We start from the raw sequence: 23,331 nt of genomic DNA on the forward strand, positions 1-23,331 counted from the left end.
AACCATCTAATTTGACGAAAATATATTGTCAATAGTATCGGATATGGATGCGTATACGCATGTTCGCGTGCGTATATACATGTATGTTCAATAAGGAGTACATTAATGAAATATTTTAAATTGTCCCCCCCCCCCCAATTCTCTCAACATCATCACTTTCTGTTTATTATTTTTTTGAATGAAAAAAAAGGTGTGTATGTATGTGTGTGAGTGTTCATTAACGGGTGTCGGTAAAAGATGGGGGTTAAGAGAGAGAGAGGGGGGGAGTAAGCATGTATTAGAGAGGAGAGAGGGAAAGAGGGCTTCAATACATATTAGTGGGGAAGAGCAGAGAGGAAAAGGGAGAAAAGTAGAGAGGAAGAGAAGAAAGGGAAAGAAGTAAAGAGAGAAAGAGAGGGGAGGAAAGGGGAAACAAGAAAGGGAGGGACAGAAAGATAGCGAGAAAGAATGGGGGGAGGGCGAGAGAAGTAAAGAGAGAGAGAGAGAGAGAGAGAGAGAGAGGAAATAGGTGAAAGAGTTTAAATATGTATAAGTGTACGAATGAAAGAGAAAGAAGAAAATATGAGGAAAAGGAGAGAGAGGAAAAGGGGAGAGAAAAGGAAAGAGAGAAAAAGGGGAGAGAGAAAAAGAAGTATTCGTGAAATATGTTTTAATGAGAGGGGGAGCTAAAAGTCAATAATGTGAAAAAGTATTTCAGTGAGAGAGAGGAAAATAAGGAAGAGAGAAAGAGAGAGAGAGAGAAGACCTGATTGAGAGAGGAATTGACAAGAAAGAGAGAGAGAGAGAATGTGAGCATCTGTCAACAAAAGAGAGATCGAGAGAGGAATGTGTCCGCGAAAAAGAAAGCCTGAAAGAGAAACAAATAGATAGATAGATAGAGAGAGAGAGAGAAAGAGAGATAGACAGAGTGTATATCAGTGAGAGAGAAGGCTTTCAGACTGTGAGAGGATGTTATTTAATGAGAGCGTGAATGTGCTGTATATATATACATACGTGCGTGTATATATATATATATAGAGAGAGAGAGGGAGAGAGAGTTAGTGTGTATCTAGGGTGCCGGCCGGGCACGAATTAATCACAAACATTTTTTTTATTTATAGGGAAGGATGGTAGTTATGTAGTAACGTTCATGCATCTCCAATGGGCATCAGCCAATAACGTTCCAACTATAAATTGAAACTGGATTTGTGGTACTATTTTGTAAACGAGCAAGGAAATATGGTGGTGGGAGCTATATTGAATAGAAAGAATAAACTATAGTATATTACTGGTGTTTATTTTCAGAGACACGGAGGAAGGCTGAAAAAAAAACAAAAAAAACAGCAGGCTTGATTTGAACAGAGCAGTGAGGCACTACATTAGATCCTCGAGTTCGGCCGTATACACTACCACCACCTCCACCACTACTACTACTATTAGAAAACAACAATACCATCTCCGTTAATAATGTAGTCACAACAACGACAGCAATTTAATTTCTTATATTGACATGTTTTTTTTTTAGTTTTAAGGGGGCGGGTGGAGTTGAAAAATAAAATAAGATGACATTCATGCCTTTGTTTGTTTTGCTTTCTTTTTTTTTTACTTCCAAAGCCATAAGTGAAACGAAAACTACTACAACCGGAGATCGAAACCGGGTCGCGGACTACTTTACAGTACTGGCTACACAACAACTACAACAACAACAACCACACCAAATAGCTGCTATGTGGTAAATGCTAATAGAACATCGTGACAAGGGCAGCTGTGATGGTGGCAGTTGTCTCCCCCTGAACTAGAGTCCTAGAAACCTGTTTGGGAAGTCTTGTCTCTCTGTCTTTCTTTCTTTCTCTCTCTCTCTCTCTTGTTCGATTTTCTGTGTCTGTGTGTTCGATACTACTACTTCTCTGCCTTTCTTTCTCTCTTCCTGTCACTCCATCGACTGCTGCTGCAGTAGTGGTGTTGGTGGTAACGATAGCGGCGGGAGGATGCGTTATAACGGGAACAGCCGACGTCTCACTCACTTCAGCTACTATATTGCTTTATCTCCACCAATCTGAAACAGAGAGAGAGAGAAAATATAATAATAATAATAGTAGTAATAATAATCATAGCAAAACAATCAAAAACTGTTCTTTTTCTTCAGTTGATATTTCCTTCATCTGCAATATATACCATTAACTTCTACAGCTTGGTGGCTTTTGTTAGCTTTTTTTCCGCTTGTTTCTAAAAGAGAAATATATAAATACAACAGATCTATGTAATATTCTCAGTAAGCAGCGAAGGCAGGCCAAGCATGTAGGACTGGTTGTCGTAGAGGAAAAAAGTGAATAAACATAATTGCGTGCTCAATAATATCAGACTTGGCCCACTGCTGACGTCAGTGCGAAAGCCCTTCAGCAAATATGAGCTGGTAGATTTTACTCCTCCGTAACGGAGAAAGAAAAATCAATTTTTACACAACACTCTCGACATATCTAGTTGTTTTATTGTAAATAATAAATGTCTAAAATGTTCATCTTGTATCGCATGCTTTCGTGATGGATACGATATGCTCGAATTTCTCGACAATATTTCAGTTTAATGATCTGGTTTTGTGGAGGGAGGCACTAGCATCAGCTAATTGAAACGCCAGATTTGAAAAGAATGCCTTAGACGTGTCACAACCCAGATTTTTGTTCTTGCGCTCAGGGAACACTATTGCGAAAAGAATTCCCGAATTTGTTGGAATCATTATTACTCGTTGATAACATGTGTTTTGGGTGAGGAAAACCCTTTGGCGTATTACCATGGTCCGAAATATTCTCATGCCACCGTAAAGGACGTATTATGGACCTACATAAAAAAAAGCTTATTGCGTATGAATCTGCTCGTTAAATGCTGGAGATATTCCCGCTTATTGAAGTGTGCCATATAATAGCTGTGTGTATGATAAGACCATGCTGCCAGCCGACTAACTTTTCCCCCAACTGCATCCTTTTACCCCATCACAAAACACGTGTGTCGAAAGTCTGAAGACAGGTCGGAGAGGTTTTATAACATTTGGATACTCTTTGGATGTCGACTAGAGGTCGTTCTACAGATTTTTCTCACAGGGTGTGTGCTTTGCATTATGCCTGGGCTACCTGTCACTGTGGCCGAAAGGCAGAAGAAATTCGAAGAATTTAAGTCACCTGGAAGTACATGAGAGTGGATTAGTGATCTGAGATGGAAAATATTAACTCTGAAGATGGATTAGATCGTGCTGTTACTACTACGAAGCTACGATCACCGAGTCAAGTCTCAGATTCGAACACAATGGACTCTTTTCAAGATGGTGGCCAGCAAAACATGAACTCAGAGCAAAATGATTATACAGCTTCTTTGGACTCTACTCACGTCAATTCCGAATCCAACAATTATCCACAGAATTCGGGAGATGGAGGTGTGAGTTCAGATAGTTATGCAAGAATGAATGAAAATATTCATCCTACACAAATACCTGGATTCGGTATGTACGGTAGGGGAAATTACAGCATGGGAGATCAACATGGCGCTATGTCTATGCCAGGAAGTTCGGAGTTTTCAAACCAAACCTCGCAATATCATGGACAGTATTTACCAACTCATGTTCGGCCTGGATTTCCTGGAGGTCCAAAACCTGGAATGAATCCGATGCGACCAGGAATGGGGACATCTGGTATGGGAATGATGCCCCCTTCATATAATCCTGCCTCGACAAGATTAATGTCTGGTCAAAGCATATCTCAACAGAGCGGACCAACACCGACCCTTAATCAGCTTTTACAATCTCCGAATTCGGCTCAGAGATATCCGAATAACTACTCAGAATACGGAGGTTCTCAAAAAGTCCCTGCTGACATGGGCAGTGTGGCTGGTTACCCTATGCAACAGGCATGGAGTCCCCATCAACGAGGAGCTATAAACGCGTTCCCACAGACTCAGGGGGCCATATCCGGCTGCCAAGCTTTCCGAAATCAGGTATCCACTCATTTTATCCACATCTCCAGCCCCTTTCATACCTTAATACATGTCACATTTTCTCTCCCAGATATTATACCCGTCTGTTTGCCATGTTTTCATTTCTATGTATTTATGTTACACTATAATATTTATGTATCTAAATCTACAATGTTCCTTTTCTCTCATTATATATACATAAGTATATATATATATATATATATATGTAAGTATATACATATATATATATAAAAATATATATGTATATATGTATAATATGCTACCACTTGTTGACGATATGTTGGTATATTTTGTGAAATATTTATTTATATATATTGTATAGTCAACAGCGTTAGTCATTTTATAGTTTGTACCATACATCTATTTCTGAAAAAGTCGACCAATCTATCCACATTTGCGTGAGGTAAATACGGTATGGAAAATTAAAAATATTTCTGTATTTATTTACATATCTGATTAGGTTTGTTTATTATTATTATTATTATTATTATCGAATTATTATTATTATCATCATTATTATTCTTTCCACCACCTCTCTGACTATTGAGCATTTTCTACTAAAATTCAGGGACCTAGTAACCTCCCCCCTCACCGAGTCCTCTTATCTTGTGATTTTGTTTACTTTCCCCCCTTCATAAAAGCCTACCTTTTTTTTCCACAATGAATCATGAGGTAGATACATAATCATGTTGCTCTCTTGCCGATGATGATGATGAAAGTTTATTTACAATTGTTTGTTTATTTGTGTTGTTGATTTTGCAAACGGGGGGGGGGAGAAAAAGCTAAATGAAAGCTTATTTCCTACCCCCTCCCACCCCCTCTCTTATTGATCTCCCCCCTCTCCGTTTCAATCTTTCTTTGTCTCTCTCTCCATTCTTTCTCTCCCCCTCCCTCTTTTTACTCTAACCTATCTCGATCTCACTCTCACATTGTCTTCTCTTCCTTTCTCTTTCTTCCACTGTCTCTCTATCTCTCGTTTTCTCTTGTCTGTGTGTCGCATTCTTCTTTCCATTCTGTCCGTCTCTCTCTCTTCCTTTCTGTATCCTCCCTGAATCCTCTCCTCCCCCCCTTTCTCTCTGTCCCCTGTCCTTTTCGTCTGCCTCTTCTCTTTCTCTTGTATCTTAATGTCTCCCACCCCCTCTTTCTCCTCTCCCTCATTGCTTGTTTGTATAACTCTTTTCTCTCTCTCTCTCTTTCTCCCAAACCTTCCTCTTCTCTCATTTAGCAGTTATTTCTATCTCTCTTGTCAGTCTGTCCCTTTCTGTTCTCTCATCTAACTCGTTTGCCTTCTCCCTATGCGTTTCATGGGGGTCTTTCGTTTTAGGTACGTAAAATCCAAACCTCCACAAAATGTATTAGATCATCAGAGGCTATGTCGACTTGAGATAGATGAAGGCCATAAATAATATTGTCTTTGTGAACACGACGACGACAGCTGAAGTCCTTAAAACGAAAGATACCCCGTTTCTTGCCTTCGTGTTTGTCTTTTTATCACTCTTCTCTCACCTTTCTCAGTTTCCCCCCCGTTTTCTTTCCATTTCTCTTATCAATCTGTTCCTCTCTCACAGTACATTCCTTGTTACTTTTTCTCTATCTTTCCTCCTTCCCCCCTCCTCCTCCTGAAGTCTGTCCTTTTTCTAACAGTTTTTCTCCCTTTTCCCCCCTGTAAATAGATATTTTCCCATCTCTGTCCCTGTCCTGCGAAGCTATAGATGTCGAGAGTTTGTATCTAAGAAAGCTGGGGTCCTTCATCACAATGGCTCGAGTTCTTTGCCTGCTCCTGCCTTGGTTCTCCATATTGATTGAGCAATGGTCTTGATGCCCTTCTGTTCTTCGTCGCGTTGGGATGGTATTGAACCGAGCAAAGGTAGCATTGCGCCATCGGTTATTTTGAATTTGGTGGCAAACTGGTATCTTTGAAAGACAGCTGGGGTGTTCATAGCAATAGCTTCACATGATTGGTTGCTGTTTTTTGTCATCTAATCAATTAATCTGCCTGTCTCCATCATCATCATCACCACCACCCTTTACTTATTTATTTACCTACACTTCCCTCCTCTCTCACCTCCCCCACCCGACCCTTTAATCTTCCTTCCTCCGTCAAACATTAGGGTAGTTAGCTGTCACTTCTCCACTCCCTTCCACCCATAGATGTGGATCTTATCTTTTCTAGAAACTAATATTTCTAGCTTGTTTACAGTATATGGCTTTTGGAGTCTTATTTGTTGTTGTTTGTATATTTAATAAACACCATAAAAATCTCCAACTGAAACTTCCTCTCTCTCCTCTTGAGTCTTGTCTCATCCAACCTTATTTGAAACAGCTCTTCCTAACAGCTTTAAAATGTCTTTCTACAGAGCAAGACAGTTATACAGCTAACTGTTCCTAGATGACAACTATAACAACGATGAACTATAAAAATGATACAATCACTGATTGTTATTGTTTATTATTATTGTTATCTTGTTAAGTTGTATTTTATTGTTTCACTTTTAATCTTGGTTCTTTTTTTTTTGCACACTCTGCTTGGTTAGTCACACAGCCTTATACAGGAAGTAGTAGACATCTGCACGTATACATGTGTGCGTGAGTGTGTGTGTGTATGTATGTACATGTATATATTTATATATCTATAATTTTTTTTTTTTTGTTATTTGTTTACTTGGCTTCATCCTTATGTTGATTAGCCATGTGCTTTTTTCTCACCTTCACCTAAGTTATTCATTCAGATGTCAGGGCCAATTGCTGCTGCTGTCATCCAAACTATTCTTACCTACCACTCCCACCTGCTCCAGTCTCCATACACTTTCATCATAGTACAGCAACAACAACAACAACAATATACAGAGCAGAGAAAATATCTTATTCATCTGCTACTATCAACTTAGTCTTTTTTTTTAAAGATGTTATCCTCTCTTTCTGGGTTGCTTTATCACTTCAATCATTTTAATTGACTATACATTAGTGTTGCTGTGTGCTGTATAAATATGTCCTCAATGGAAATATTTAATTTGAAATCATTCATTATTATCAACTAAGGTTCTTATGGAAAAGCATGAACATCTCAATATCTCCTGTAGTATTAAGTCCCCAAAGTTTGTATTTGCCATGGCTGCTGTAGATGGCCTTTTTTACAGTCTCCTTTTCTTAACATACACTTCACCCTCCATTTTACAGAATTGTTAATAAATATTTCAGTCTCCACATTATAATCTTTCTCAGTGTCTCTCACACAGGCACACACACTCACACAGTATGAGCAGGAAATGTTAGAACAGTCTGTTTTGTGTTTCCCATATTTATATTTTATTCACTATAAAGCTGTTAAGATAATGTTAGACTAATGTTAGCATGGGGCAAGAGAAGCTATGACTGGTGATTCAAATTACATTAATGTATGGGAAATACAAATAAACACAGCCTCTGGTCTATACCGGCTCTACCTCGTATATCTCCTCTTTTTTCGTATTGCTTAAGGTCGCCACTACTCATATTAATTAATTACCCAAATGTATTCCCCTTTTTCTATTGGGATTGTTGTGGCTTCAGTAGGCCACAGTTTTCGACGTTTGTTGTTGTTGTTGTTGTTGTTACTAGTAGCAGTACAGTGTATTATCGATAGAGAACGATCTCTGTCTGTGGAGTAGTGCATCGCCATAACTGCTACTTGGTTGAGCTGCTGCGACTAGCTGAGCTGGTTGAACTGGATGAATGAGAAGAAGCAAACTTCTCGACGCTGTTGAGAGATGTTGTAGCAGGCTATAAAAATAATAAATTATTTCTAATATCTTTGATCGTTATTAAATAGAAATAGTTCTGTATTAAATGGAATAGCTGTGTGTTAAAGATCCCAATTAAGTTTTCTATAAGTATAATTATTTTTAATGAAGGTTTCATTTGTAGAATGAAACCCCGAGAAGCACGTCCTGTTTCGTGTCTACAAAACCTATCCACGACAGTCAGGTTTTGGCTGCTATAACTGAAGCAACCCCCTTTATTCTAGAAGAGGACATGGTAATAATATAGGAGGCTAGGGAATGAAGTTTTAATAATTGCTGTTCAGACTTAACGCTAGCACACGTGCACCCAACAACATCCATCCAAAAGGATGGCTTAATAGGTAACAGTTGGTAGCATTGTTTTTGTTGGGTTTTATTTTGTTGCTTTTCGTGATGATAAATAAAATCATGAGAACGTTAATAATGATAATCATTTCCACCCCGTCTCGTCTCGTCTCTCGGCAAGCCATGTATACCCCCCCTCCATCCTTGTATGGTTGGCTCTTGTCGCCATCATCGACCATGTAATAAATGTGTAATATCGTCTACTTTTCTTTCGTGCCACTTTCGTTTCCCGTCCCAAATAATATAATAAATATATTTTTGTTTGGTTTAGCTATCTTATCTGAGCAGGAAATTTCAACCCTATTCAAATAGTTAGACACAAGCCATTCGCTTCTCTCTATTCCTCATTCACAGAGCCATTACTCATACTTTTCCTATTTCCACCAACGATCTGGGTCGCTCTATATTAAGTCTTGCTTTCTTGCTCAGCACTACTGCTTTCTCTTCACATCAACCGGCTGCAGTTTTATATATTTTCAATAACTTACTAGTTACCGTTGGACAATTTTCGTTAATAAATTACTATTAAAGTTTATTTTATTTAAACAACATAGATTTTCTTTCTTCTCTTCGCCTCCTCTCTCTCTTTCTCTGTCTCCTCCTCCTGTACCTCCTCTCTTCATAAGTCTTGAGACTCCTTCCCTTTCTCTCCAACATGTCTCTGTTCACTGTTTTGTGTTCACAGCTCAAATGCTGAAATATAAATGTGTGTACATTTTGTACTGATATTTCAGTATGTATTATAAACTTATTAAGTGATTTACCGTTATGGTCACCACCTTTAGGTTAGTTTCAATGAAATGAGTCAAAAGCTGTTTCTAGTTCACATCCCAGCTCCGTCGACGACTATTTTCTCTCTACCACCTCCCCCTCTATCTTCCCTTTGTACTTATGGCTTGCTTATAACCATTCAAGCCTTATTTCTTTCCATACCTATACTTTTATTAAGTACGAATCTCGTCTTAATTTTGTCTCTCAGTGTTTATGTCTATTTTGGAAATAAAAACCAGATTAAAAAAAAATTACCGTAACTGCAATCTTTTTGTCTCATTTTCCCCCACATCTCTCTTATCTACCTCAGTGACTTATTAATCAACGGCTTCCTGTACTTTTAACCGATAATAACCGACAATTCCTCACTTGGAACCTATTTGAAACATTATAAACGCATTCTCGTAACATTTCTTTTAAACGGAAACCATTTTGTCGCTCGATTTTTTTTCATGACGTACATTTATGAATTAATTTCCTTGTTTTTTTTTTAGTTTAATGATGTATTTTCTGTTTTGCCACTGTGAGTGAATTAATGTTGGAAAATGATATACATTTATGTTTTCATTACTTTAAATTCAAAACCAGTTCTGACAATGAACGAGGAGTAGTGATGTGTATGTCTAATTTGTATGGATGTGTATGCGTGTTCGTGAAACAAAGAAACGTGTTAAAATCCTTCTAAAGACGGTGGTGTTTCGATCGTTCTATTTCGTTGTTTAGTTTTCTAATCTACTGTTCAAGACACCACCGTATTGTTAATGGTGATATTTATGTTAGTGTTGTGAATAGTAAGAATAATACTATTGATTTGAAAGGAGTAATAGCCATTTTATTAATGTAGTGTTTGTGATTCTGTCAATTGACCTTGCAAGCTTTTGGAGTAGTTTCGAGTTGTTTCCCTTATATTTTCAAAAGGCATGGTCAGGCCCAACTAATTTTCTCTCTAAAAACCCAAGATTCAGGACAGTCCCCAATTTACACCCTGTGGATTTGACCAGATTTCATCAAAATAAAGTCTAATTCTCTGGCTACATGACATCCGGAAGTGTGGGGTGGTAGTAAAACATGGCTCGTCTTTACGTCACTCCGCTTTAATTTACTTTTCTTAATCATTCTGAGTAATTATTTATAAAGTTTTTATTTAACTTTATATGAATCGATCAATTTAGATTGTAAAAATACAGATTTACTGTCATAAGTAATATTTAAAATCTGGTTTTGACATCACAATTGCTGTATAGAGATATGGTAAGGTGATGGTGGTGTGTTATCGAAACGGTTGCATCTGTTTACTATTTTATATAATAATTGTTTAATAAAGCTTTTGGAACCTGACTGTTTTGATTCGTTGTACAATTTAGATTTTTAATTGTTACTTTTTACGTGGTCGAAACTGGTTGTCTCCCTTGTTTTTCATTTGGAGTTGGTATCTGTTGGTTTCGGTTGTTTCTTTGGTCAGTTTATTGTCACTCACTTATCACACCATATTATTATTCATCTAGTTTGGCTTGGTAAGGATTTACTGTATTTTTATTTAATGGATATATGAGACTCTGTTAATTTCTTTCGCTTTCATACCCAAGATAATCGTGTGTGTGTGTCCTTATTACCAGCAAATTATACATATAGTCGGACATGCCCATTTAAACCATTGTTGCGGAGATCACATGATGATTGGAGCTGTGCAAGCTACTTCATGTAGCAATTTTATACAGCATTCAAACAATTTGTAAATAAATATCACCACTGTTTGATATCACCAATATACTAGAAAATTGCTATGTAGTCGAGTTGTGTTTTTGATTTTCATTTGTCAACATTTCTTAACAGTAGAACTCCAAAGTGAGAAGTATTTGCTTTTACACAGGGCTTAGCGTAAATAAGTCTATAAAGATTGTTTGAACTACAGTGTTTTAGGTGATAACCTAGATAGACAGGGCTTGTGTTTTTGTTTATGTAGCTTATGTAAATTGTTAATTATCTATTTGGTTTCGCAACAGTCTGTGTTTTTTGTTTTGTATAACTTAAGATTAAAAAAAAAAGAATTTGCATTGAGGCTAGTGATATTTTTAATAGCGTGTTGTGAAATAGTTACATAGCCAGGCTTAGAGGCTTTCTAGTTATTGGTGCTAATGTAATAAAGAAAAATTACTATAGACTTATGGAAATTTCCTATCTTTTGAATATCTGAGTGCTTTTGTATGTGACCTGTCTAAGAAGAGAATTCCATTATTCATTAAAATAATTTAAAAGAATGTTCATTATTCCGTACTTGTAACTCTACTTATTTACATCAATAAAACCAGTGTCTTTACAATTATCTTTATATCTTCAAAGTTCTATTCTTGCTTGTCTCTTGAATGCCGTTTGGTTCCTTTAGCGACTGTAGACTATATTACACAGTGTATAGAGAGGTCTTGAATATCCCACTTGCTAGCCAGCATCTTAGTTGTTTTGGCCTGTTGACTCGGGGGTGTGTATTGTCGTAGCATTTTTGTTTGTCCAAATTCTCAGATGTCAATATTGATATCGCATTTTCTCTCATCCCTCTTGGTTCGTTTCCTTTCACTAGTGACACTTGCATATTCTGAGGGCAAATGTTTACAAGTTAGTATCTAATGTTGTATATTGTGTGCATAAAATAATATCTTTCCTGTCCATGAATTAGTTGGGTCTGTAAAGCAGATTCATGTTTAAAAAACAACGATAATAGTAATTGTAACACAAAAACAAACATGGCATATTGTCTGAAATGTTAACATTTAGATGTGAGTCTTTATAAAAAAAAATTAAGTTAAATATACATTTCATGTTTCTAGTTTTACTCTTACAGTTATCTCTAAGTTGTTTTTCAATCTAAATTTAATATCTATAAAATACCAATTGCAATCGGAACTCCGAAGAGTATTTATAATGTTTTGTTTTAGCTCTTTATCTATTTTATACATAGTGTAGACGATCTGGTATTTTGTTTAGCTTTCATAATTAATCTAAAGAAGATTTTAGTATATTCTTTGAATGGTCTTCACGATTTAAAACTACATAGTTTAAGAATAAAATGTTTTGGTGCAATTCAAAATTTATCGTCTTAGTTCATTCTAAAAGATGCCTTTTATTTTTTCTTGCAGGGAGGTGGAAATATGAATGAAATGCCACAACAAAGACGAGCCTCAGGTATTCCTAATTTTCCTCAACAGACATCTCAATATAACAATCAACAATTTTCACCTAATTCCCAACGTTACATGATGGGAACCGGACAGGTTCGTTCAGGACAAATGAGCCAGCCCTATGGACAACAGGTAAGTTTTCGTTCAGTGCAGATGATTATGGAAATTACCTGCTTCTCTACTTGAAACTTCCCAATCTAAATAAATGAAAACGGAAAAATTTGATTGGTCTTTAATAGTTTTTGAAATATAGATTTCAGTAAGAGAAATACATTTAGCTCCAAAGAAAGGGAGACTCGTTTAGTGTGCATATGCCGTACCTAGTTTAATTCATGATCAGTATGTTGAGATTACGGATAATTTTTATGTTTAAAATTTTATTTTTCTAGCATCAAGGTGACTTGTTCAGTTATAAACCTGGTAAACCACGAATGGTTGATGTTAACAAGGTAATATTTTTATACCTATCAACTTAGTTACATATTATTTTAAAATTTTAGTTCATATTTTTAGTAGCTGTTTTAGTTTTTAATTATTATTTTTTTGAAAATTACTATTCGAAATAAAAGAATATCTTCTATTTTAATTTCTGAAAACTGGTTCATGGTTTATTGAAGTGGGGGAAACATCAATTTCATTTCATCTTGCTTAGCAATAGGTTTATGAAGGTTAACGTTATTATTTGAATAATCATTCAGGCAGTGAGTGGGCAAAATACCTTGTTGTATTTAGTTACACCCCTTTACTTTCTGAGTTTTGCTAATGTTGGTTCTGCCTATCATTGTTCTAGGTTGATTACAAAAGTACCTGATAAGTGCTTGCATTGACTATATACTCCCTCAAAATCTATAGATTTGACCGCATGATAGAGATCCTTATTAATTGTAGGTGACATTGCTAATGTTTGATCTGTGTAGGCTGTTAAACAACCACTATCATTTTTTAAAAATAGTTGTCAGCTATTTCTTTCTGGGAGCAGTGGAATTAGAATTGACCAACACCTTTCAATCACATAGACATTTATTACCTTACAACCACAGTTGCACTTTAAGAGTTTAGATGAGTATAAATGTTATTGCTATTAAGTATAACACTAGTAAGGTGTGATGGTGCTGTTAATGATATAATCATAAAAAAAAGCAGTTAAATTTAGATTTTTTTCGACATCTACCATCATCAGATTTTATTCAATTTTTAGCTTAGAGATATTCATTTTAAATTCTCAAATTTAAATTATTGCTCTAAAAGTGTAGGAAATTTTTGCAACTAAATGTATTTGGATTAAGGTGAAGAGATTAAATTGTTTCAAATGTTTTTCATCATGGAAAAATTCAAGAAGGTATTTGTAAATAATATTATAGTGACTCCGACTCAGGAATCAGTATTATTATTGAAGGCTAATATTGTGTTTTTAGTGTAGCTACAGTTTGAAGACTTATTGATTTCTTTTGTCTTGAAGCTGTTTTCTCTTGATCTGGTTTAAATTTCATTTAAATTTTTAATGATAGCCTCACCAACAATCTACAATATTATTTCTTGTTAAAGTAGAATACCATTTCTTCTTCATTATTATTTTATCAGTATAGTGTGCTTAGCAACAGAACTGGCAAGCTCATGCCTGTAGGAACAATCTGACACTGCTTGGTAAAAGTCATATTTACATGAAAACATTTACTATTTGACATTATTTTCTTGAATTACGATTCCCTCCTCCTCCTTTTACTCTCACAATATATTCACTTGCCAGATTTATAAGTAATTTTGCGTATATATATATATATATGCACACACACACACACACACACACACACACATATATATATATATATATACAGGTACACACACATAGCTTCATATTTGTATCTTAAGATAACATTTTGTCCGCTCATCATTGAAGTTTCTTATTGAAAAATATTGTAAACTTTCTTTTGTCAGCTTCAGTATACTTTGTAGAGTGTTTCCTAATTATATCATGACTATTTCATTGTGCCAGACTATCAGAAACCACTAGATTAGCACATATCTTGATAGTTTCTGTGTTAGATATTGACAAAATTGTTAGTTTTATAGTTGAACTAAGCAAGAGTAATGTACCTTGTCTGAAGATTGTCGTACAGGGAAAGCTGCAATGCAGAGTAAACTTGGCAGTTTTTTGATATACAGATGAGAATGTTCTGTTGAATGTAGTTTATCAAAAGAAAAAATTATTAATTCTTTATTCATGTAATAGTCAGCTAATGGCTCATTACTGTTTGGCTATCTCACACACACACACACACACACACACACACATACATTGTGTAGAGTAAGAATAGTTAATAGCTCTGTCATGACTACTGTATAGTGTTTCTACACTGTAAATCCAGTTATTGGTAAGGTGAAAGGGGCAAGTTTTCTTTTAAGTTGTTTTGGTTGAAATCTTACTTACAAAACTAAATTTATATATTATTTTCTTAGTTAACTGCATTGATTAAATAAGCGCCGATGGTTAAATAAGATTGTTTCATTGGTTCTTGTATTCGTTTCATTTTAGATACCTGGTCAATTTGTTCCCAATCAGATGGTCTTCAACCAATCAATGGGTGTTTCACAAGTGGTGCATCAGCAACAACCTACACCACAACAACCACCACAGCCTCCAGGGCCCTCTCCACCAAGACATTCTCCACAAGCTCCACTAGCCACTCCACCAACATCAACTCAACAACAACAACAACAACAACAACAGCAGCAGCAACAGCAGCAGCAGCAGCAGCAGCAACAGCAGCAACAACCAACGTCCCAGTCCCAACCGTCCCCTCAATCACAACAGCAACAAAGTTCACATACTCCTCAACCATCCCCACTTCAGAATCAATCTCCTCAGCATAATCAGCAAAATAGTCCTCAGGTTGGTTTTCCTCTCCTCTTCCAAATGCTGTGATCATTGCTTATTGTTATCTACAGCCACAGTTTGATTATGATGATAATGCTGGGCAGATGACCAAATGAAGGGTCGTCTGTTCACGTTTCATTGTTAGTGTTGTTCTGTGGCTGAGAATGTTTGAGGGTTGCTGAAAAGCTCCTAGCTTTGGGTAAAAGAAGATACAAGAGGATCATTTAGTTATGATTCTATTTAGCATGTTCACTTCTCAGATTCACAAACTCAATGCAGCAGTCCTTCAGATTTTTCAAGCCTTGTAAAAGAACTCGGAAGGTCGGGCCTCCAAACAGGCCTTCTGCAATACCCTTTTCAGCCCCCACTTGTACTTGGTTCTGTTAACAGTTGACCATAGATGAGGCAATATCAGTAATATATTCACTTTGACTAGAATCTTTAGCTTTCTCACTCTGACCGCTAGTTGTGTGTTAGTGGTGTGTAACAACTTAGCTTCCATTTAATTTATGGACTGCTTGTTGAATATTTGTTATTCTGTACCAGGCACATGGTAATGATTATAGAAGCTCATGGAACTTTTAACTTCTCAATTTCTCTTCTCCATAAAAGTAACGAGCAAGATGGATGCTGTGTAGTTATAGCTCCTTCATACTCATGGAATTTCACAGATAGTTCCCTAAAAAGTCTAAATTAAATGAGGACTAGTGATCTTGTATGCTAGTGCAGGTCATATCTTTACTTGCCTGTTAAATTATGTGGAACAAATTGCTAATGTCTATTGAGGCAATGTTATTGAACTTCAGCAATTATTCAGTGGTGTTCATCGGTAATGTGGCCATTGAAATGTAGCATTCCTGATCTTGACTTATCTTAAGACTGCAGCCATGCTGGGGCACTGCTGTGAAGAATTTTTAGTTGGATAAATCCACCCAAATGCTTATTTTTTAAACCCTGGTACTTATTCTATCGGTTTCTTTTGCCAAACTGCTAAGGTACAGAGACGTATATGCATCAGCAATGATTTGTCAAGTATTGATTTGCAAAGAAATATGCGCGTGCACACACACACACACACACACACACATGTATATACATATGACGGGCTTCTTTCTGTCTACCAAATTCACTCTCAAGGCTCTGGTTGGCCCCAAGGCAATAGTAGAAGGCACTTGCCCAAGGTGCCACGCAGTGGAACTGAACCCAGAATCATGTGGTTGGTAAGCAAGCTTCTTACCAATATAGCCACAGTATTATTCATTTTGTCTGTGCTATAAAATTCAATAGATAGCAAGAAACCTAGAAGCATAATTACACATTTAATTGTAAAATTCTTTTTATAGTCCACTCTTTAAAAAGTCACTCCAATATATACTGTGATTTTATTAGTTGCATACATGAAATATTTAACTCCTTAGCACTCAAATTGACCATGTCTGGCCTCTGCTATGCACACTATTAATGTCATTCTAAAAATAAACAATCAGATCATCAAAATCTCAAAGCTACAAGATGATGCATGATTAGATTGAAAGCAATATGAATAAATAAGCATCACATTTGAAGAGTAATCTGAATGTTGCAGGTTCAAATGTACGAAGGAGTGCTGAAAAATTCCTGGCTCGAAGGGTTATTGCCAATGGGCAGAGCTGTTGCCTTTACAGGGGAGATAGGACAACTATTTAGGAGATGTACAAAATATCATGATGGTATACAATATCTCTCTCTTTTTTGTAGATTCATTGCATGATGGCAGCTCCTGCAATAGATTTTGATATATAATTGGAGCATGGGTGGTCATGAAGTCTCTCTTTTTGCAAGGTAAAGGAGTGGCACGATGTAAGAAGTCTTGAAGGATGGTTGCCCATCTCACTCCACAGGGAAAATCTGGGTGTCAGGACTTTGAACTTGCGATTTCAAAGTCACAAGTGAATCCTGCTCAGGACAGCCAACTTTTGTGACAACAGAGGACAAAGTTAGTGCTGTGAATGTCGTAATTCTCAAGGACCACTGGATTTCAGCTAAAGTCATTGCTGAGACTATGGGTCTTCTGTGAAGGAGTTGGCCACATCATCCACAACATTCTGGACATGAGAAAGCTTTCCACAAAATGGGTGCCGAAATTCTTGAACACAGACCAGAAGTGCATCAGAGTAACAGCATAAAAGGCAGGAGAGGCTGATTCTATGGTTTGTTAAGTTACAATGGCGAAACTTGGCTTGATCATAATGATCCCTGACCAAGCAGCAATCAATAAAGTGGCATCACTGCAGTTCATTGCGTCCCAAGCTTTGGTGCCAGAAGTCAGCTGGAAAGATTCTGGGACAAAGATGGTGTACTCCTCGTAAAATACCTGCCAAAGGGTCGCACCATCAATGCAGAATACTATATGTCTCTGTTGGATGAACAGCTTTGAAGTGGTAACACCGTGAAAAGCTGAGCTGTGGTGTCCTGCACCAGTGCACAAAGCATATGAAACTCTACAGAAAATATGCGACTTTGGCTTCAAATTGGTAGACCATCCACCTTACTCTGCTGACTTTGACCCCCTCTGACCATCATCTCCTTCCTGAAGAAACATCTCAAGGGAATGAAATTTCACTCCAATTTGAAAGTGATCATTGCTACAGAAGCCTGATTGGAGGCCCAAGCTTCTGAGTTCTTGTTACAGGGCTTAGAAAACTTGAAGGACTGCTGCAATAAGCGTGTGAATTTGAGTGGGGAATATGTTGAATAAAATCATAATTAATCGATCTGGTAAAAAATACAGGAGGAAGTTTTCAGCACCCTCTTGTACTCAGCATGGTCATCAAAAAGATGCTCTATTGATAACATGAAAAAGGTTTTTGTTCTTTTTGTAGTAGTAACTAAATAGCTAGCCACTATTGTTAGCCTGTTACCAGCAACTGCATTTTTATTATTACATGCAAAGAAACCCAACAAAGTCTCAGATAACTAAAGTGTAACCACAACCAAAGACTGTATCCTATCCATAGCAGTAAAAAATTTCCATAAACTTATGTAACAATAATTTTAGCTCAACCTATTACTGCTTTCTTATTTCTTTATTGCCAACAAGGGGCTAAACATAGAGAGGACAGACAAGGAGATTAAGTCGATTACATTGACCCCAGTCCGTAACTGGTACTTAATTTATCGATCCCGAAAGGATGAAAGGCAAAGTCGACCTTGGCGGAATTTGAACTCAGAACGTAACGGCAGATGAAATACTGCTAAGCATTTCACCCAGCATGCTAATGCTTCTGCCAGCTCACCACCTATTACTGCTTTCTTGAGAAATGAAAACTTTTACAATTTTTGTGATCTTCGGATTATCATCTGCTCGGCAGTAAAATATTCTTAATTGTGAGAGAAATATTGTGTTTTAAAGAAATGTAGAAGTAGACTAACAGAAGCTAATAAAGGTGACAACAGTGGCCTGATTTTAGTTTACCTGTGCAAGGAATTAATTTAAAGAGCCAATAACTTCTGTATATAATTTAGTTATTTGAAAAATCTAAACTTTTAACATCCGTTGCAGATGTAGCCTTTCTTGTTATATTTTGAACTAAAATTGTGTTTTAATTAAATTCTAAAATGATTGTGAATTTACACTGGTTTCATAAAATAATTATAGTCATTTTGTTTCAAAACTATTGTAGTTTACAGGTAGAATCTGAAATGTCAATAATTTAAATATTATCCTATAAAATGAGTTACTAATATATATTTGTTCTATAGTCTGCTATAAAGTGGATCTTCAGTCATGTCTTACTGGGTTTGGTTCTTTTGAAAATTTAGAAGAGAAATATTTTAAAATTACCCATGGCATTCTCTCTTTAGAGATCATTTTTATCACTTTTGCCTGGTATTGTTTACACACTTGAGAAGTGAAATGTCCAGTTTAAAACCCATTTGATATTGTTTTTGTTTTCCATTTGTTGCATTAGAAAATCATTGAGAATTCAATTGTTAAGAATATATAGCTGGAGTTTATGTAATTTTAAAAGAAGAAATGAAGGGGTTGATTCAGAGAAAAGTATCTACAAAATATTCAGAAAACTATTTATGTTGTAAAATTGCCTGTGTGCAGCAGATGCATGAGGAGATCTTGGCTTATCACTAATGTTGTAATGATATTTACATTTGATAGATTTAAATAGGAATAGGTAAATGTGAGTGGTCACTGGTGCTTTGGTATTTTATGATGTTGGCCAAATGGTGGGCTGTTAATGAAAGTGGAGTCAAGACATTTCAGGAAAATGTAATTTCATTTAATGAAACATAGAGGTTGGTTCAAGTCATCAAAGGATATTGGAAGGAGATGAATGAAAACACCACAAATGAATATAATTAATGTTGTGTGATATTGCTGAGTGTTGCTCCATAGTTATTTCTAATAGCAAGAACAAATAGCCTTTCTGAAATGCATTGGCTTGATTTCTTAAGATACCTAACCTCTATGAATGGAAACTACTCTATTAAAGATGTTTATGCAATAGCTACATACTTCTGTTAATTAAATGCATTATTATAAGTTAACGTAGGGCAGTGAGCTAGTCAGAATTGTTAGCACGCCAGACAGTGCTTAGTGACATTTTGTCTATCTATCTTCTGAGTTCAAATTCCACCGAGGTTGACTTTGCCTTTCATCCTTTCAGTGGGGTTGATAAAATAGGTATCTGTCAAGTACCAAAGTTAGTGTAATCGATTTCCCCTTCCCTTCAAAATCTGCTGGCTCTGTGCCAGAATTTCAAGCCTTTATTATAATCAACTTAAAATTTATTCCTTCCAGAATGTAACTCGCTCTCATGGTAAAAAAAGCAATGATGACGGTGAAGGAATGGTGAGTTTACATTCCAACATTTTCTGCTTGACTCTAAATAAAAGCATGACATTTATAGTTGGTTAACTTCATTAATTTTGTTATGCCATGTTATTAATTATGCACTAGAGACATTCATAAAAAACACAAGCACACATTTATTTTGACCATATATCATCACATAAAATTTTCTACATTCTTATGGAATTTTTACTTCTTTGCAAACTTATTTCCAATGGAATACATAAGAAAACTATAACTGGTACATTTAACTGTTTGGGTCAATGTTGACATCAGTTCTTAAAAATATTTTACTTAGTTGGGTTGTAAATAAGAAGGAAAAAAACAAAAAAAGTATATAAAACTAGAAATGGCATTGTTAAATGGACTGAAAAATTGCTGATAATTTTTCTCCTTTTTTTTTAACTTTTTAATTCCTTTTCTGAGTTCATTGGCTAATATGAGTCCATTATTCATATTCTGTTGAAAGCTTAAGGTTTTTTTCCCCCTGCCCCTTTTAATTCTTTTGAGTAAGTGTTGGTATTTTGAATTTCTTTACTTTCATTCAAATTGTTCACTTTATGCAAATAGCTTCCATTCTAGTTCATTATTTTGAAAACCGATTGCAGAAAACTAAATGGAATTTTGACAATGCCTTTTCTGAGATTTCATATATTCTTTTGAGATTTCCTAATCTAAGTTTTATTTTTGAAGTTAACAACTTAGTTGTGTAATTTTGTTTTGGTTTATTTGTTCTGTGTAAATTTCTTGTCTGTGACCAGTTTAGATTTTGCATATCTGAATGTTTTATGAAATCTCAATTTGTAATTGTTCTTTTAAATATTTTATATTATTTTCTTATTTGAGAATTTAGGTAGATCTTATCTGTTAGATGTTTTGTAAAATTTATTATCTTTGGGATAGATATATTTCAAATGTAGAAGACATTGGTATTCTGGCTTCATATCGTTTTGGCTGTTTGCAATATATATACTGATATTTATCAGAATCTAAGAAATTCTTCTTCTTCTTCTTGTTATTGTATCCACTACGGTGTCGTTCTCAGAAAAAGAAAACTCAGCCAGTTGTTTTTGTGGGAAACAAGGTAAGTGAGTGTTTTACACTCGAATTCAAGTCTGGCATCTGTATCTTATGGCTGTTCTGTATTTATGGGCTTTTTTTTTTTTTTACATACTTTTATTGAGAATATCATTTGCATCAATTTAATTTCTCTAAACTTGTAAAATTTAATGGAAAATGGAATTTTTGAGTCAATTCATGGAAGTTTTTATTGCCATCAATATTTAAAACACATTTCAATTTACACCTTAAGTGGAGCTAATCCCTTCTTACAAATGCTAATTCAGTGTGATGTTTGTCTATATATGTGTGTGAATATATTTTATATATATATATATAATATATTTCTCCACACATGTGCACTTGGTCATACACTCATGAATTAGATTTATCTACTTTTCTAATTTGTTTTAAAACTTAGGTCTAAATTTCTAATAAAATTCTTTCACTTTTGTAACTGGCAATTTCATTTGTCGATTTTTGAAATTGATGAAACAATAGATTCTTATCTTCTTTCTTCACATAGCAGTAAAAAAAAATGTTTCGTGGCTGCAATCTTTGCTATCATTGATATTTATTCAACATTAAATGTAAAAGTCAAATCTTGATTCAAGGGAAGTAATATGTCTCTAAAGGGAAGTGAAATTTTGAAGAAGTAACTTTTCCTTTAGATCATTTTTTTTTCTTCATAGAAAACTACTTTTCAAAGTGGTGGATTTTCATATGCCTGTATTTATTAACAATAATAGTTAATTTTCTTGTTTCAAGAAATAGATTTTCTATAGAAACTTCTCTTCCTTGTACAGAGAATACTTAAATATAAAACATAAAAATTCTGTTTCAATATTTCTCTCCCACTTAAACTTCAACACAGAGCTGATTACTTCAATTACATTTTTAATTAAATTTTTCACTATTTGTCTGGAGAATTAAAAAAAAAAAAAACAAAAGCAAAATTTTCCTAAGTTTTCTGTTTCTGCTAAAGAATGAAATGTCTGGTTCACCCTGCTTATATTGCTGGTAGAACTGAATGAAAAAAGAAAAAGAAAAACAAAAAAGTTCTGTTAAAATATTGTTTCAAATCTATAATTTCCTTTCAAATTGTTTTTTGAGAAATTTGTCTATTATGAAGTTTGTTGTATATAACTCTGATTATTTGCAATGTAGTCTGTACATGTCTTTTAAAGTGTTGTCTAGTACTTGTAGCTTATATGCCTCTTAATATATATAGTTGGTCTTTTTCCTTGTGCAGCTGTTTTCTCTTTTCTCAGTTTGTCATCAAATGCTTTGTCTTTAGTTAGTGTTAGATGTGCTCCTATTATCTCGGCTTTATGTTTTAAAAAAAAATAAACTCGTTCCTATTTGTATTTTAATTCGATTGCTGTTATCCTTAAGTGCTACTTAACAATGGTAAACATATTTCTGATTTCCTAGCCAATCCATTATAAGTTTATCATACTACAGGTCTTGGATTTCTCATTCATGTTTTGTTTGTCATTTGAATGGTCATGACTCTTAAGATGTTTTCAAACGGAAAATAGTTACTTTTCAAATAAAAGTTTTTATCTGCAAAATCAAATAAACTTGGAGGAAAATGTTATTGAATGAATGCGTTTCAGTTTCTTCAAAATTTTTCCCGTTAAGCGTTCTATCACTGAAATTTATACTTTACTGTTTTACTTCAATCTTATGCAAAATCAGTATCTTTTGAGACATTGAGTAAGAGCAGATAACTGTGTTAAGACTATATTGTTTTCTACATATTGATTGCAAACAAGAATGAAATTGAGGTTTTATAAGTAGGGGAAACTAACACAAACCAGAGAAAAATATGGCGTGATCATAGATGAGTTTTTTTTTTTTTTTTTTTGTTTCAATAAACGTGCACACACATACAGACACAAAGACAAACACACATGCAACACCTGTTTTGGACTACATACATTAAAGGTAGTGTCCTTCATATGTTTTAAATGAAAGTTTTGATCCCAGGTCTTCACCATTAAATAGAAACAAGTCCCAGCTGTGGCAACCTTTGCCGTCAAGGGGCATAACTCAATATCTAATGGCATTGCTGTTCTCAGAACCGACAATTACAATTTTCCTAGGAGTGTAGATTCTTGTGTGTGCATGTGTAATTATATTCTATGTGTATAAGTCTGTGCGTGTATATATATATATGTATGAATGTATACCATTTAATGTATATATCTGACAGGTGTGTCTGTTTATATGTGTATAGGTATATATATATATATATATATATATATATATATATACTTTAAAATGTATAAATTTGTGTATATATATATAAATACACACACACAAAATATGTATATAATGTATGTGTGTATATACAAAATGTACACATGTATGTGTATATAGATATGTATATCTGTATATATATATATATATATATATCAAATATGTAATATATATACATGTATGTATGTATATGTTACTGAGTATATAATATGTAATCTAAGTGTGTTTGTATATATGTATTTACACACACACATATGT

General features: G+C 35.0%; 1 protein-coding gene and 1 long non-coding RNA gene across 5 annotated transcripts; one reads left to right on the plus strand and one right to left on the minus strand.

The window, feature by feature from the left end:
• Positions 1-1,257: 1,257 nt before the first annotated feature.
• On the minus strand, positions 1,258-2,359 carry LOC149132048 (uncharacterized). The gene is made up of 2 exons (XR_016244987.1): positions 2,155-2,359; positions 1,258-2,035 (listed from the first exon to the last, which is right to left on the minus strand). It is a non-coding gene; the product is annotated as an uncharacterized LOC149132048 (long non-coding RNA).
• Positions 2,360-2,877: 518 nt separating this feature from the next.
• LOC149132049 (uncharacterized) lies at positions 2,878-21,758 on the plus strand. Of its 4 annotated transcripts, none has more exons than XM_089366025.1 (6): positions 2,878-3,960; positions 11,987-12,160; positions 12,418-12,477; positions 14,562-14,918; positions 19,699-19,749; positions 20,795-21,758. In XM_089366025.1, exons 1-6 carry the CDS (start codon positions 3,187-3,189, stop codon positions 20,930-20,932), a joined length of 1,554 nt encoding a protein of 517 aa, XP_089222151.1. In that variant the 5' UTR covers positions 2,878-3,186; the 3' UTR covers positions 20,933-21,758. The 4 variants fall into 4 exon arrangements, with proteins under 4 accessions (XP_089222151.1, XP_089222150.1, XP_089222153.1 ...); XM_089366024.1 differs by having other exon boundaries at positions 19,699-19,747; positions 20,769-21,758; XM_089366027.1 differs by lacking the exon at positions 12,418-12,477.
• Positions 21,759-23,331: the final 1,573 nt, after the last annotated feature.

The sequence above is a fragment of the Octopus bimaculoides genome, chromosome 18 (genome assembly GCF_046866305.1).
Source record: "Octopus bimaculoides isolate indiv1 chromosome 18, ASM4686630v1, whole genome shotgun sequence".
Taxonomy (NCBI): domain Eukaryota; kingdom Metazoa; phylum Mollusca; class Cephalopoda; order Octopoda; family Octopodidae; genus Octopus; species Octopus bimaculoides.